The sequence below is a fragment of the Nelumbo lutea genome, chromosome 1, assembly GCF_056320005.1.
Source record: "Nelumbo lutea isolate HS-2025 chromosome 1, American lotus-T2T, whole genome shotgun sequence".
NCBI classification, from domain to species: Eukaryota; Viridiplantae; Streptophyta; class Magnoliopsida; order Proteales; family Nelumbonaceae; genus Nelumbo; species Nelumbo lutea.
The window spans coordinates 218,672,718-218,687,237 of record NC_142684.1 but is presented as its reverse complement, the minus strand read 5'-3'; the positions used below and the strand labels follow the sequence as shown (position 1 = coordinate 218,687,237).

General features: G+C 41.9%; 1 protein-coding gene across 1 annotated transcript; it reads left to right on the top strand.

Annotated features, from left to right (window-relative positions):
* The first annotated feature begins 12,369 nt into the window (after positions 1–12,369).
* Positions 12,370–14,393, top strand: LOC148881084 (putative 6-phosphogluconolactonase 4, chloroplastic). The gene is made up of 3 exons (XM_088963342.1): positions 12,370–13,391; positions 13,509–13,644; positions 13,733–14,393. Exons 1-3 carry the CDS (start codon positions 13,027–13,029, stop codon positions 14,195–14,197), a joined length of 966 nt encoding a protein of 321 aa, XP_088819468.1. The 5' UTR covers positions 12,370–13,026; the 3' UTR covers positions 14,198–14,393.
* The last annotated feature ends 127 nt before the right edge of the window (positions 14,394–14,520 follow it).

The following is a 14,520-nucleotide window of genomic DNA, read 5'->3' as shown; positions in this document are numbered from 1 at the left end:
TAGAAATCTTCAAACACTTCTAACAAATCATTTTTAACCAGTTCCCAACATTCTTGAAAGAAGCCCAAGGAAAAACCCTCATACAAGGAGAATACAACTTCCTTTATCTCTTCTTCACTAAAGCTTCTTTCTAGCCAACTTCTACTTTGATATAAGAGAGCCAACCCAGTTCATTCTCTCAAAGATGGACTCCAACTTCTATTTGTTGTGTGAAGATTTTTAAAGAAAGTAATTATCACATCTCTAATTTCTATCAAGTTACTGAATTGCCGCGTTTTAAAGTTCAGGGACCAAAGTGACACTAGACTCAAAATATAGGGTAGTAATCAGAAATTTTCCCTTTATAATATTTTATTAATTCTCTTTAATTGACATCTTTGACTCTGTAAAGTAAAAATCAAATTCTCGAATGAAGGGGCTCTTTTAATCCTCTTGTGTTCAACTTTCAGCTTCCATGAACACTGACAATCACTCGCTTCATGAGCATTGAGTTTTGGACCGCTCAGTTATATTGGATTCTAATTAAGTTTAGGACATTTCGGTTATGCCTTGACATGGTGATGATAGATCCAAACCCATAGGAAGCCTGTGGGGAAGAGCCCGCAACTTTATTAGCCTCTTAGCACATGTACTTGTATTGAACTCCACAATCTAGCCTAGTCTTCATATCTTTGCAATCCTCGATGATGTTCCTCATACTCCACGGGGGCCCTATCCGACCATTTAGGCACATTTGAAATGGAATAAAAATCTCTTCTAAGACTAATCCAGAACCGGATGCAACTTTTCTTGAGTCCCGGGAGAGTTGGTTGCAGAGCCACATGCTGATTTATAATTGAAAACAACCAACCTTCTCTATGGCTTTTTACATAAAAAATGGTGAAGTATAACCATTTAACAAAATCAGATGCGTTTAAAAAGAAAAAAACCAAAAGAGTGAGCGGGAGAGGTTTTCCTTTTTTTTAGACTAAATACCATCAGAAACGGGGAAAAGGGATGAAGAACGGCTTGGATTTGCATCTCATAAGCTACCATCCGAAATGGAGAGAGAAGGACGAAGAACGGCTTGGGTCTGCATCTCATAAGTAGTAAATTGTGTTATTTGGCGTTGAAGAAGAGAAAGAAATGAAGCTTAAAAATTAAAATGCACTTGAGCATCAGTAGGGGATGAACTAGCTTTGTCAATTCTCTCTTTTTCCCTTAAATCTCAATCATTTTAAGACAAAAATTAAATAGAAGAAGATACATGTAAAAATGGAAGAAAAGAAACTAGAAAAATAGTAAAATAGCTTAGATTACAGTTACCTATAAGAAATATCTATGATTGAGGTTGTAGGGGAGGTTTTATATGCTTTTGATTTTTGGGTTAGTAGCTTTCAAGTAGCAACAACTTTAGCAGAATACTAGTAGGAGATTGGTAGAAACAAAACGAGCTCAGACAAATCTCACTGGTTGCCGAAGGATGTAAACTCTAATGAACGCTACAATGAACTCTAATTCAAATTTGGTAGGGATGCAATTGGATAAGATCGAATTAGAATTAGGGTATATTTGAATTCGATCCGATCCGACGTAAAGATCCGATCGAATTTGATATGATTTGACTCGAATTCAAATCTTATCAGATCTTTGGATCTGATTTGGTCCAACTTGTTTTCTTAAAAAATTAATAAATTATTAAAAAAATAAAATAAAATACACCAATTTAAATAAAGAAAAAACAAAAGTACATGTATTTTTTAATTATTTTCATCATATATACGCATTTTTATAAAAAAATAAATAATATAATAAATTTATGAAAATACAATATAAATAATATATTTATAAATAAATAAATAACATATCTGTATATATATTTATATTTATATTTATATTTATAAATATATAACACATCGGGTCGAATCTTCTCGGATCAGATAGGGGTGATCCAAATTCGACCAAATAGGATATGATGTAACCATTTTCGGCCACGTACCAATGTTTGGTGATGTAAAATTTTTTGGCTAAGTACCTCGTTATTTGACCCGGTGGTGGCGTGCCTTAGTGATGAGCTACTTGGTAGTGAACTACCTACTGGCGAATTGCTCGATGGGGAACTGCCTGGGGGTGAACTACCTGGTGGCGAACTGCCTGGTGGCGAGCTGCCTAGAGGCGAACTGCTTAGTGGCAAACTGCCCGGTGGCGATCCGCTCGGTGGCGAATTGCCTGGTGGCGAACTGCCCGGTGGCGAGCTGCTCAGTGGCGAACTGCCTGGTGGCGAACTGCCTGGGGGTGAACTGCCTGGTGGCGGACTGTCTACTAGGCGGCCGATGACTTAGAGAATGCTGGAGCTCCCTGGTGCGGTGCAATCCGACTGCCCTCAGCATGAGGTGGTCTTCTTTCCTTTGTACGCTGCGGGAGCTGAGGGACCTGCGAGAACTTCATCTTTTCCTCCTCTTTGTAGGTGGCGGGAGCTAAGAGACCTGCAAGAACTCCATCTTTTCCTCCTCCTTGTAGGCGGCGGGAGCTGAAGGACCTGCGAGAACTGAATCAGAGGTCCCGGGGGTATTTTCCCGATGGGGGCTTTCCGACGCTTAAGTTAGCACTCTTATTGTAGAGAGCTTTGAAGATAATATGAGAGAGCTAGAGAGCAGGGGTTACTTCCCTTTTTTCATCCCCCTCCCCTTTGGGGGGTGAGGTCTTTATATACCGGAGTCCTCGCGGGTTAGGTGGGTGAAAAGCCTCCAAACGGTAAGACTCGTCGCATCCTGTCAGAACTGGGGAACGGCAGTGAACTCCTCGAGGTCGTCAGGCTGGCGCTTGTGTCAGACGGCCAGGTCGGTGCCTGGGCGAGGTTGTCAAAGGGGTGCCTGCGTCAGTCGGCGGGTCAATGTCTAGGCCAGGTCATCAGGTCGGCGTCTGTGTCAGTCGACGGGTCAGTGTCTAGGCCAGGTTTGTCGGTGGGCACCTTGGCCGGATCATGCGCTAGGCTGGTCCAGGTCGGCCAGGTCGCGTAGCTCGTGCAGGCCGTGCGCAGTTCGCGCAGGAGGCACGCTAGGCCGAGTGCAGTTCGCGCAGGCCGCGCGCGCCGCGTAGGTCGCGCGTGCCGTGGGCAGGTCGCGCAGGCGCGCGTCAGGTCGCATGCAGGTCGCAGCAAGCCGGCCAAACTAGTGCCCGGGTGGGTCACCGACTTCGTAAGTTTGTTGGCTGGGTGTTTTCCTAGTTGTCACGAGGTGCCACGTGTCACAATTTCACTGGAGGGCCAAATCTGCCCTCATCAATAGCCCCTCACTCCCGAGCTGATAGTAACTCAATGAAGGGAGTAGATTTCTTTTGGCCCGTAAGTCGATGAGCTAGTAAGGGCTGATCCAAGTACTAGTGTGGCCCATAGGCTTTGGGAGCAACTCGTAGTCTACTCTTCTTTGACTTTTGCCCGTGCCGGAGAGGCGACCGGGTCTTTAGTGGTAATGTGGCCCGTAGGCTTTGGGAGTGACCAGTGGTCTACTCTTTTCTAACTTTGCCCGTGCCGGAGAGGTGACCGGGTCTTAAGTAGTAATGTGGCCCGTAGGCTTTTGGGAGTGACTCGTAGTCTACTCTTTTCTAACTTCGCCCATGTCGGAGAGGTGACCGGGTCTTAAGTAGTAATGTGGCCCGTAGGCTTGGCCTGCATCAGCTTCGTAATGCTGGTCACCTACTCCTATAAGAAGCTACTAGGGGCTCGACCTTCGGGGGCAGCACTACTAACTTTAGGTTGCCAGCTCACACGGGAGCCTTGGAAGGCTCGACCAGTAAGGGCGTCTATGTAGTCAGTTGGCCGCCAACTCCCGCGGAAGCCACGAAGAGCTCATCTTTGTAGGGGGGACCTTGCGGAGAGGACTGATGTGGCATTATCTGAATTGAAAGTAAGGTTGGTAGAGCTACTTAGTCCGTTAGCTCCCTGCATAGTCTCTGAGTTCATAAAAAATGTAAACTATAAAACGATAGCTTCAATTTCTAAAAAGTGAGGACTTAGTTTTGGCAAGATGAGAACTTAGCTTTTGTAGGATGAGAACTTAGCTTTTTGTAGCGTGTTCCCACAAACGGCACCAATTGATGTAACCGTTTTCGGCCACGTACCAATGTTTTGTGATGTAAAATTTTTTGGCTAAGTACCTCGTTATTTGACCCGGTGGTGGCGTGCCTTAGTGATGAGCTACTTGGTAGTGAACTGCCTACTAGCGAACTGCTCGGTGGGGAACTGCCTGGGGGTGAACTGCCTGGTGGCGAACCGCCTAGTGGCGAACTGCCTAGTGGCGAGCTGCCTGGTGGCGAGCTGCCTGGTGGCGAACTGCTTGGTGGCAAACTGCCTGGTTGTCACGGGGGGGTAATGGTTGGGGCCCCGTGCGGCACTCGAAATGGGAGAGTAAGCCTACGAAACAAAGCAAACACACACACAAAGGCAACAAGATGGCACACGAATTAGCAAAAGGCTATTTGTATTGCATTAATTAGTGGTAAGCACAAGCACACAGTACACACGAATTAGCAAAAGGCTATTTGTATTGCATTAATTAGTGGTAAGCACAAGCACACAGTATAGTGTCGAGGGGATCTCATGCTTAACCTTTACACGCTTATGAGCACACTCGACTACCTACCTCCCCTCAAAGATTACGTTAAGCTTTTGGGGGAGTGACAATAGGAAACATCAGAATGATGGAAAAGCGTACTAAGTAATTACAATAACGCCATTGGCGGTCCCCCTTACAAAATACAAGCAAAGCCCACCCATGACACACATGTTGACACCATGAAGGCACGCGGTTGGCACTCGGATGGCTCACTGTAGGTGCTTGATGGTGCGACGAAGGAGTCACCTGTGACATTCTCCCCCACTCAATTCGATCTACGTCCTCGGAGATCGGCTTTGGCTGGTCCCTTAGAGTCACTGTTGCGGAAGGAGGGTTCTTCTGCTGCTCCCCGAACCGGTTGTCGTCCAAGGCTAAGGTGTATATTTTGGTGGCATGGTTGGGTCGGCTCATTCTGTTGGGGTTTCCTATGGCTAAGTCCTTTCCTGGCAGCCTCAAGGTATGTTAGTGGCTAGTTCTGTTTGGCTAAGGGGTAGGTTTGGACCAGGTAAGGATCAAAATGGTGTTTTGGATTATTAAGGTGTGGATTCCCATGCATTTTTCCTCGAGGGTAACTCACAGGGCTACTACGGGAACTAGCCTTAGGGATGATGTGAATGTGGTCCCTAGATGGCTTGGGTGGCACTCGCTCTCCCCGGTGGTTGTGGTAGTAGATGTGGGCAAGGTTTGACACGGCCTTGGGTCTTCTTCTGTTGGGCCCACTAATTGCAGGCACTTGCGGCTTCTGTTGCGAAGTCGACTTCTGCTGATGTGGTTGGTGTTGAAGCTGGAAATGGAACTGTCTTGGGGGTGACTTCTTCCTGGTGACGACTTCCCAACCAGTTCCAGTGTCGATGTGAGGTACTTGATAGGGGTTCTTCCTTGTTGATGCAGAGTTGTCTTCATGGTTGATAGTTTCTTGGTACAACTGCAAGGCTGAAAGCTGCTTCCCAAGTATCTGCAAGGCTGATGAGACTGGAACCATGCAAGGGGAGTGTTCATCCAGAATAAGCAAACTGTTGATGTGTGGCATGAGTGCTGCTTCCGCCTGTTTGAGGAACTCCACTCCAAGAACCACCTGAAAATCATCCAAGGGAACCACAGATAGATTGATGGGTCCTTTCCATGGTCCAACTCGGAGTTCTACTCCACGGGTCGTGTCCTCTACTGCTTTGGCCCAAGAGTTGACAGCCTTGACCCACCCAGTTTGTTTGGTGGTGGTCAAGCCGAGTCGCTTTGCCTCTGCAAGCGAAATGAAGTTGTGGGTGGCCCCAATGTCCACCAAGGCTTGGGTTGGCCTCCCGCCGAGGGTGATGTCTACATAACTCAGCCCTTTGTGGGCTTTGGTGGGCCGCTTTGATGTGGCCTCTTTCTTGACCATGGCATTGATGAGTTGGAGGGCGCCTACTCTTGGCGCCGTTGTGGGTTTCTCCTCATCGCTCTCTTCACTATCGCTGAGTTTGGCGATGAGGGCAGTTATTTTCTTTCGGGTTGGATAGTCACTCGTCCAATGCTTCTCGTTGCAAAGGTAACAAGGCGCAGGAGGTCTCCTAGTGGATTGGTGGCCCCGATAGCTTGGGCCTCCTTGTGGCTTCTTCCCTTGTTGGTAATTGTAGGGCTTGTCCGCGGGCACTGGCTCCTCCTTTGTAGGGGTTGATTGTGGATCTCCCCCACTCAGACTCATGGTACCTGGGCTGGATGGTCTTTGCACATCTTCCTTAGGTGTTCTTAGATCAACAAGCTGTTCAGCTATGGCCATGGCGGTGGCGAGGTCCTCAACCCCACGTCGCTGGAGTTCGAGCTCAGCCCATGGCGTGAGACCGTCCATAAAATTGAACAGAAGATCCTTGTCTGACATGTCAGTGATCTCCAGCTTCAAGGCCGAAAACTCCTTGACATAGTCATGTAGTGATTCTTGATGTCTGAGATTCTTCATTCTTCGGCGCGCCAAGTACTCCACATTTTCTGGGTAGAACTGCCGCTTGATCTCATGCTTGAATCCAACCCAAGTGTCGATGGTACGGGTTCCACATTCAATGTCTTGGCAACACCTACGCCACCATAACATTGCGATATCAGTCAAATACATAGCAGTTGTACGTACCTGAGTTTGGTTGTCAATGATGCCAGTGGTAGAGAAATATTGCTCCAATTGCCACAAGAAGTTGTCAATCTCCCTAGCATCCCGAGCACCCGAGTAAGGTGTTGGCTCTCGGATCTTGATGTTCATGGAAGCTAGGGTGGAGGGAGTGCTTGGTGTGTACCACTGCCCTCTTTAGGAGAGTCATCTCATCTCTCATCTCATCCAATTGCGCTTGGAATCTGTCTAGCAAGCCCTGTAGGCTGCTTTGGGAAGGCCCAGCTCCCGAATTCTGTATGGTGGTGTGCATGTCTCTGAAGGCGCCATTGAAACGTCCTTCTAGTTCCACCACTGCATTCTCAACCATCTCTAGGTTGAGGTGGAGTTCATCAACCCGATCTCGGGTTTCTCCCACTGTCACCTCGCAACGTAGGAGGCGCATGTCCACGGTAGCTAGTTGGTTGACTGATTTGTCGTGCTTGCTAGCTTTAGTTGTATGCCCCTTTGGGGCTTATGTCTTGGTAGGTTCGTCAAGTGGAGCTTCATCAGTGTCTTGGGCTTGAATCCGCCCATGTGGTGTGTCATCGGAAATGCCCCGATTGCTCTTCATTGCGTTGATGTAGGGACGAAGACAAGGTCCAGAGTGTTTGTAGGAGCTCCCGCTCTGATACCAACTGTCACGGGGGGTAATGGTTGGGGCCCCGTGCAGCACTCGAAATGGGCGAGTAAGCCTACGAAACAAAGCAAACACACACACAAAGGCAACAAGATGGCACACGAATTAGCAAAAGGCTATTTGTATTGCATTAATCAGTGGTAAACACAAGCACACAGTACAGTGTCGAGGGGATCTCGTGCTTAACCTTTACACGCTTATGAGCACACTCGACTACCTACCTCCCCTCAAAGAGTATGTTAAGCTTTTGGGGGAGTGACAATAGGAAACATCATAATGATGGAAAAGCATACTAAGTAATTACAATAACACCATTAGCGGTCCCCCTTACAAAATACAAGCAAAGCCCACCCATGACACACATGTTGACACCATGAAGGCACGCGGTTGGCACTCGGATGGCTCACTGTAGGTGCTTGATGGCGCGACGAAGGAGTCACCTGTGACATGGTGGCGAACTGCCCGGTGGTGATCCGCTCGATGGCGAATTGCCTGGTGGTGAACTGCCCGATGGCGAGCTGCTCGGTGGCGAATTGCCTGGTGGCGAACTGCCTGGTGGCGAACTGCTCGGTGGCGAACTGCCTGGGGGTGAACTGCCTGGTGGGGACTGCCTACTAGGCGGCCGATGACTTAGAGAATGCTGGAGCTCCTTGGTGCGGCGCAATCCGACTGCCCTCAGCATGAGGTGGTCTTCTTTCCTTTGTAGGCTGCGGGAGTTGAGGGACCTGCGAGAACTTCATCTTTTCCTCCTCTTTGTAGGTGGTGGGAGCTGAGAGACCTGCGAGAACTCCATCTTTTCCTCCTCTTTATAGGCGGCAGGAGCTGAAGGACCTGCGAGAACTGAATCAGAGGTCCTGGGGGTATTTTCTCGGTGGGGGCTCTCCGACGCTTAAGTTAGCACTCTTATTGTAGAGAGCTTTGAAGATAATATGAGAGAGCTAGAGAGCAGGGGTTACTTCCCCTTTTTCATCCCCCTCCCCTTTGGGGGGTGAGGTCTTTATATACCGGAGTCCTCGCGGGTTAGGTGGGTGAAAAGCCTCCAAACGGTAAGACTCGTCGCATCCTGTCAGAACCGGGGTACGGTGGTGAACTCCTCGAGGTCGTCAGGCTGGCGCTTGTGTTAGGCGGCCAGGTCGGCGCTTGGGCCGGGTTGTCAGAGGGGTGCCTGCGTCAGTCGGCGGGTCAATGTCTAGGCCAGGTCGTCAAGTCGGCGCCTGTGTCAGTCGGCGGGTCAGTGTCTAGGCCAGGTTTGTCGGTGGGCGCCTTGGCCGGATCATGCGCTAGGCTGGTCCAGGTCGGCCAGGTCGCGCAGCTCACGCAGGCCGTGTGCAGTTCGCGCAGGAGGCGCGCTAGGCTGAGCGCAGTTCGCGCAGGTTGCATGTGTCGCGCGCAGGTCGCGCCAGGCCGGCCAGACTGGTTCCCGGGTGGATCACCAACTTTCTAAGTTTGTTGGCTGGGTGTTTTTCTAGTTGTCACGAGGTGCCACGTGTCACAATTTCACTAGAGGGCCAAATTTGTCCTCATCAGGAACAGATCTCATATTGGATCGGGTTATGATTTGATCCATTTGCACCCCTAAATTTTGGCTTGAAAATGATTGATAAACAGGGGTTTTAGATGAAATTTTATCACAAGTTGTCTGTCTTCGAACAAAATGATGATCAGGCGCTACTCAGTTGGAGACATGAAAATTAGGAGTAGGGAGGCCAAAGTAGAGAATCTTCTTTGTCGTTTCATCGCTACAACACGAGAAATCAATGATAGTCATTCAGTCAGTTTTATATCTGGATTTCTATTATAGTGATTCTCCTTTACTTATTCTTCAGAGAGAGAGAGAGAGAGAGAGAGATTGAAAGAAAGGTTTTGAAGAAGATTGCCATTGCCAAAAGTTGCAACGACAACGGTTAGTTAACCAAAGTGGCCATGAAAAACATGGGAAGGGAGAGAGGGAATGAGAGAATGACTGAATGAGAGGAATCGATAGAAAAGAGGGAAGAGAGAGAGAGAGAGAGTTGTGGAGGGGGTTGCTATCATCGAGAGGTAGAAGATGAATATTGTTTAGAGAGATATTGAATGGAGGGAGACGAATAACAGTGGAGTGGCATGAAGAAGGTGAAGTTGAGAAAGGACAAGTTGGTCCAAAAAAGTTAATTTTTGTCTTGTTCAATGGTTTTGCAATATTTTTGAAAGCATATCTGATTTTGCCAATTCATCAAACTTTATATATATATATATATATATATAAACAAGGAAGTCTAGAAAATTTCTCATTTTTTAAAATTTTAAAATTTTTTAATCCATGTCATTTTTTGAAACTATCAATTAGAAACTCTACTTTTCCAAAAAAAATCTTCCTAAAATCTCTCTATCTCTCCCACACGTTCTAATAATCTAAATAAGGAAAATTGTCAAAAACTCACCATGAGTTTTCAGCATTTCTCTTAAACTCACCACAACTTTTCAAAACGTCTAAAACTCACCATGTCAGTAAGTTTTTATTTTCCAAAACTCACCTTCCGTTAGTGCACCGTTAATGTTTCTTAACAGAGGTGTCCATGTCAGCATAAATAACAATTTTTATGACCAAATCACCCTTAAATGGCAAGTTAGAGGAAAAGGGTCTTTTTCATTTTTCAAATTTCTTTTTTTTTTACATCTTTAGTATTTTGTTATAATTTCTAATATTTTGTTATAATTTATGTTTTTTACATTTTTCTATTTTCTACCATCTATAAAATTTCCTATAATTTTGTTATTTATTTGCAATTTCTATGTTTTTCTACAATTTTTATTTTTCTGATTTTGTTTTTCAATTTCTATAGTTTCTATAATTTCAAAATAATTTTTATTTTGTGTGCAATTTCTATAATTTTTTTTTATTTTTTGTAATTTTTGTGTTTTTATGTATTTTATATTAGAAAATATTTTTTTAAACTTTTTTCTTTTTTTTTTATGTTTAAATATTAAAATATATGTATATATTTTATATTTTTCTATGAAGGTTAAAATTGTAATATATTAACAACCGTTAGTCTCTTTAACATCAATAATGACACGTTGAGTTTTAGACATTTTAAAATGTTGTGGTGAATTTAAGAGAAATGCTAAAAACTCATGGTGAGTTTTTGACAATTTCCCTCTAAACAATCTAATATCCTAAAATTTCTCCTAAACAACCTACCCCACCGTCCCTAACTTTCTCCTAAGTTATCTCTAATTTAGTAGAGAGTTTCTCTCCTAAATTATCTCTAATTCTTATGTTATCTTCTCCCGCACTTTTTATCTACATCTATCTAAAGAAAGTTTGAATTAAAAAATTTAAGAACTATTTAAATATTCTAACAAAATTATATAATAACTTTAAAATATTTATTAAAAATATAAAAAGAATTATAATTGATTTAATAATATTCATATCATTAATAATTATATATTTTTACAAAAATAATCATGAAATTATCTACAAACAATATAAAGTATGATTTTCTGGATTATTCAATCTAAATGTTATTCAAATAATAAAAATCTAACATTAAAAATGAAATATTATTTAAATATTTCAATAACTAAATATCTTAAATAACAAAGTATTAAAATTAATAATTTAATTTAAATAGTTACTAAATAACTTTCAATTATTATAAGTAGATTAAGATTTTAAATATTTAGTTAAATAACTAAATAGTTTAAATAACGAAATGTTTAACATAACTATATAGTTAAAATAACAAAATAATGTATTAATAGACTATAATTTTATGGATTATTAAATTCAACAAGTAATTAATATTTTATAATTTAAATAATGGTATTATTTCAATAAATAAATAATATTGTAAATAACTAATTTCATTTATACCAATTAATAATTCTAGAAAATAACTTTCAAAAAATTATTGTTTATTAGTAATAATTTTAAAAACTTAATTTTCATATATTATATATTTATCTATACTAAAATTAATATTTTTTTTGTATTTTATTAATTATTTATTGTTTTTGTGATAAATTTATTTTTAATAATTATGTATAATCTAATTTTGTTTTGTTATTTAATAGAAATTTTTCAAAAATTATTGGAGTTTAAATTACTGTTATTTAGCTTTTAAAATTACTTTATTGTGTGTTTTCACTATAAATTTTTAATAGTTATTGAAGATTAAACTATTGTTCAGAGGTTGGTCCAGTCCAGTTTTAGGTTGTTTGGCCAACCAAATTGACACAGTAAGGTTGGGGGGTTGGTCACTTAGGTTTTATTGTTTTGGTTTGATCAGTTCAAAAGATTTAAGCTTAAAAAATTAAATTTAAAAATTAAGTTTAAATTTAAAAAAAAATATAATGAAATTATTTAAAAATAAATTTATAAATGTCAAATTGAACTCAGATTTAAATGAATCTGATCCGATGATAGGCCTACAAATGGACAAAGCGAAATTGATCCGACCTAGTCAGGTTGGGAGCTTTTGAACCAAAGCCGAATGGAAATACTAGAAATTTGGTTGGTCAATTTCATTAGTTTGATTCAGAATAGCAACGGGGTGGGTGGGGATGAAGAGCCTCTCCCCATTCCGGTCCCCGCGAAAATCCCATCCCTACATCGTTATTGCTAACAGGGATGAAAATTTCCCCATCTTCATCCCCATGAGGGAAAATCATCCCCATCTCCGCCCCATTCGGGACAAGTTCCCATGAGAATAGGGGAATGGAAAAAATTGCCATCCCTAAATTTGATAAACAATTTTATCTAAAATTAATTATTGTTATTTTTGTATTATAAACAAATTATTAAAATAATATATAAAATATAAATAATTATTAATTATTAAATAAAATAAATTGTATAATCTTAAATGTTTTATATTGTTTATCGTTAACTTAACAAATCACAAATCCCCACTACTTTTTTTTTTTAAATCTCCTTATCAAAAATCAAATGCTTTGCTTTTTTTTTTTTATTTCTTTTTTCTTTTGAACCAAAGCCGACTAGAAATACTAGAAATTTGGTTGGTCAATTTCATTAGTTTGATTCAGAATAGCAACAGAGCGGGCGGGGATGAAAATTTCCCTATAGGGCAGGGAGTCCTCTCTCTGTCCCAGCATCGTCCTTGCTAACAGGGATGAAAATTTCCCCGTCTTCATCCCCATGAGGGAAAACCATCCCCATCGCCACCCCATTCACGACAAATTCCTCTTGAAAAACAGGGGAAATAGAGAAAATTGCCATCCCTAAATTTTATAAACCCTAAATTTTATAAACGGTCTCATCTAAAATTAATTATTATTATTTTTGTATTATAAAAAATTATTAAAAATAATATATAAAATATAAATAATTATTAATTATTATATAAAACAATTGTATAATTTTAAATGTTTTATATTTGTTTATCCTTAACAGATCACGAATCCCCGCTACTTTTTTTTTTTTTTCGCAAAAAGTCCCCTTCTCAAAAATCAAACGTTTCGCTTTTTTTTTTTTCTATTTCTTTTTTCTTTTGATGGATTCCCCCGTGACTCGATCCCAAGCCTCCACTACAGACCTTACAACCAATTATCTGGTTGGAATATTGCCAAATGCTTCGTTAATACTTGATAGAGGCTTTTCGACCGGCGGCGTAAGGTATGAAAAAGACCAAAAGGATTTGCGGTCACTGATTGCTATTTAAGGGTGTGGAATACGAATGGGTTCTTTGTCAATTTCCGTTTCTTCGCGTGCATCATCCTTTGGACTCACACATGTGCATCGTTCTTCCTGCATTCCGCTCGTCCAGTCGTTGGTTCTCGCCAAAAGGCTCAAAACCCCTATTTGCTGGCTAAGAACGAAAGCAGTTTCCTTATCAGCCAGAGATCCGATCAGATTCAGGTCTGCCATGGCAGGAACGGCGACGACCGAGAAAGGGAAAGGGGACTTGCAGGTGTTCGAAAGTGAGGAAGATTTGTCAGTTTCTCTAGCTAAATATACCGCTGATTTATCAGAAAAGTTCATCCGAGAAAGAGGGGCTTTTACTGTGGTTTTATCCGGAGGTTCCTTGATTCAATCTCTCAGGTGAATACGCATATACGTTTTCCGTCTGTTTGCTGCCTCTCGCTTGTTTAAGCCTGATTACTGCACTTTTTCTTTTCCTTTTTCTAATGTTGTAATTACATGAAATTGAAACATTAGGATATTGCTGGAATCTCCTTATCTTGAGTCTGTCGATTGGACGAAGTGGCATGTTTCTTGGGTGGATGAGAGGGTCGTGCCCAAGAATCATGAAGACAGTAACTATAAGCTCGCCTATGACGGTTTTCTATCAAAGGTACATAAAAAAAAGGAAAAAAGAGAATGCAAGAGTTTCTGCTTTGCACTGCATTAGAAATTACATTTTTTGTACTTCTATATCGCAGGTCCCCATTCCTCCTGGTAATATCTATGCTATCAATGATACACTCACTGCTGAGGGTGCTGCTGATGATTACGAGGCCTGTCTTAAGCAGTTAGTCAATAACAAGGTAGTTGATCTGTCAGCAGCTAGTGGCTTTCCTAAATTTGATCTCATGCTTTTGGGCATGGGTCCAGATGGTCATGTGGCGTCTCTATTCCCCGGGCATCCTCTCGTCAATGAGAATAAACGATGGGTAACCTTCATCAAGGACTCTCCAAAGCCACCTCCAGAGAGAATAACTTATACTTTTCCAGTAATCAACTCGTCTGCAAGCATCGCCCTTGTTGTATGTGGATCTGGTAAAGCTGATGCTGTGCATAGAGCGCTTGGGAATCAGGAAAATTCTGATTTGCTGCCTGTTCAAATTGTTTCACCTGAAGGGAAGCTAACCTGGTTCCTGGACAAGCCTGCAGCTTCTAAACTGTAGGAACATTCATGTTAATAGTAGTGTGGGTTTGGTAAGATATTCAATAAATTATCTCTCATATGCCATATCCATCTTGAACTGGATGGATTTGTTTAGAGATTATGTGGTAATAAGATGTTTTCTTTGTAACTTATGAATATTGCGGACTTAATTTAGTCACGAGTGCAGTGAAGAAGGTTTTGGTTTACTGGATTCATTATGTGCATAGGGTGTAGCTAACTGTTCCCAAGTCCTATTTCCACTTCTTTTCTATTTAATTTGTCATCTATATGCAAAATTGTGGTAGGATACAAGTTCTCCCACTTTCTCTTGGTTCATTTTTA

Coding starts and splice junctions, on each gene's coding strand:
- LOC148881084 (XM_088963342.1), top strand. CDS start 13,027: ATGGGTTCTTTGTCAATTTCCGTTTCTTCGCGTGCATCATCCTTTGGA. Junction 13,392..13,508: donor TCCTTGATTCAATCTCTCAG/GTGAATACGCAT, acceptor TTGAAACATTAG/GATATTGCTGGAATCTCCTT. Junction 13,645..13,732: donor ATGACGGTTTTCTATCAAAG/GTACATAAAAAA, acceptor TCTATATCGCAG/GTCCCCATTCCTCCTGGTAA.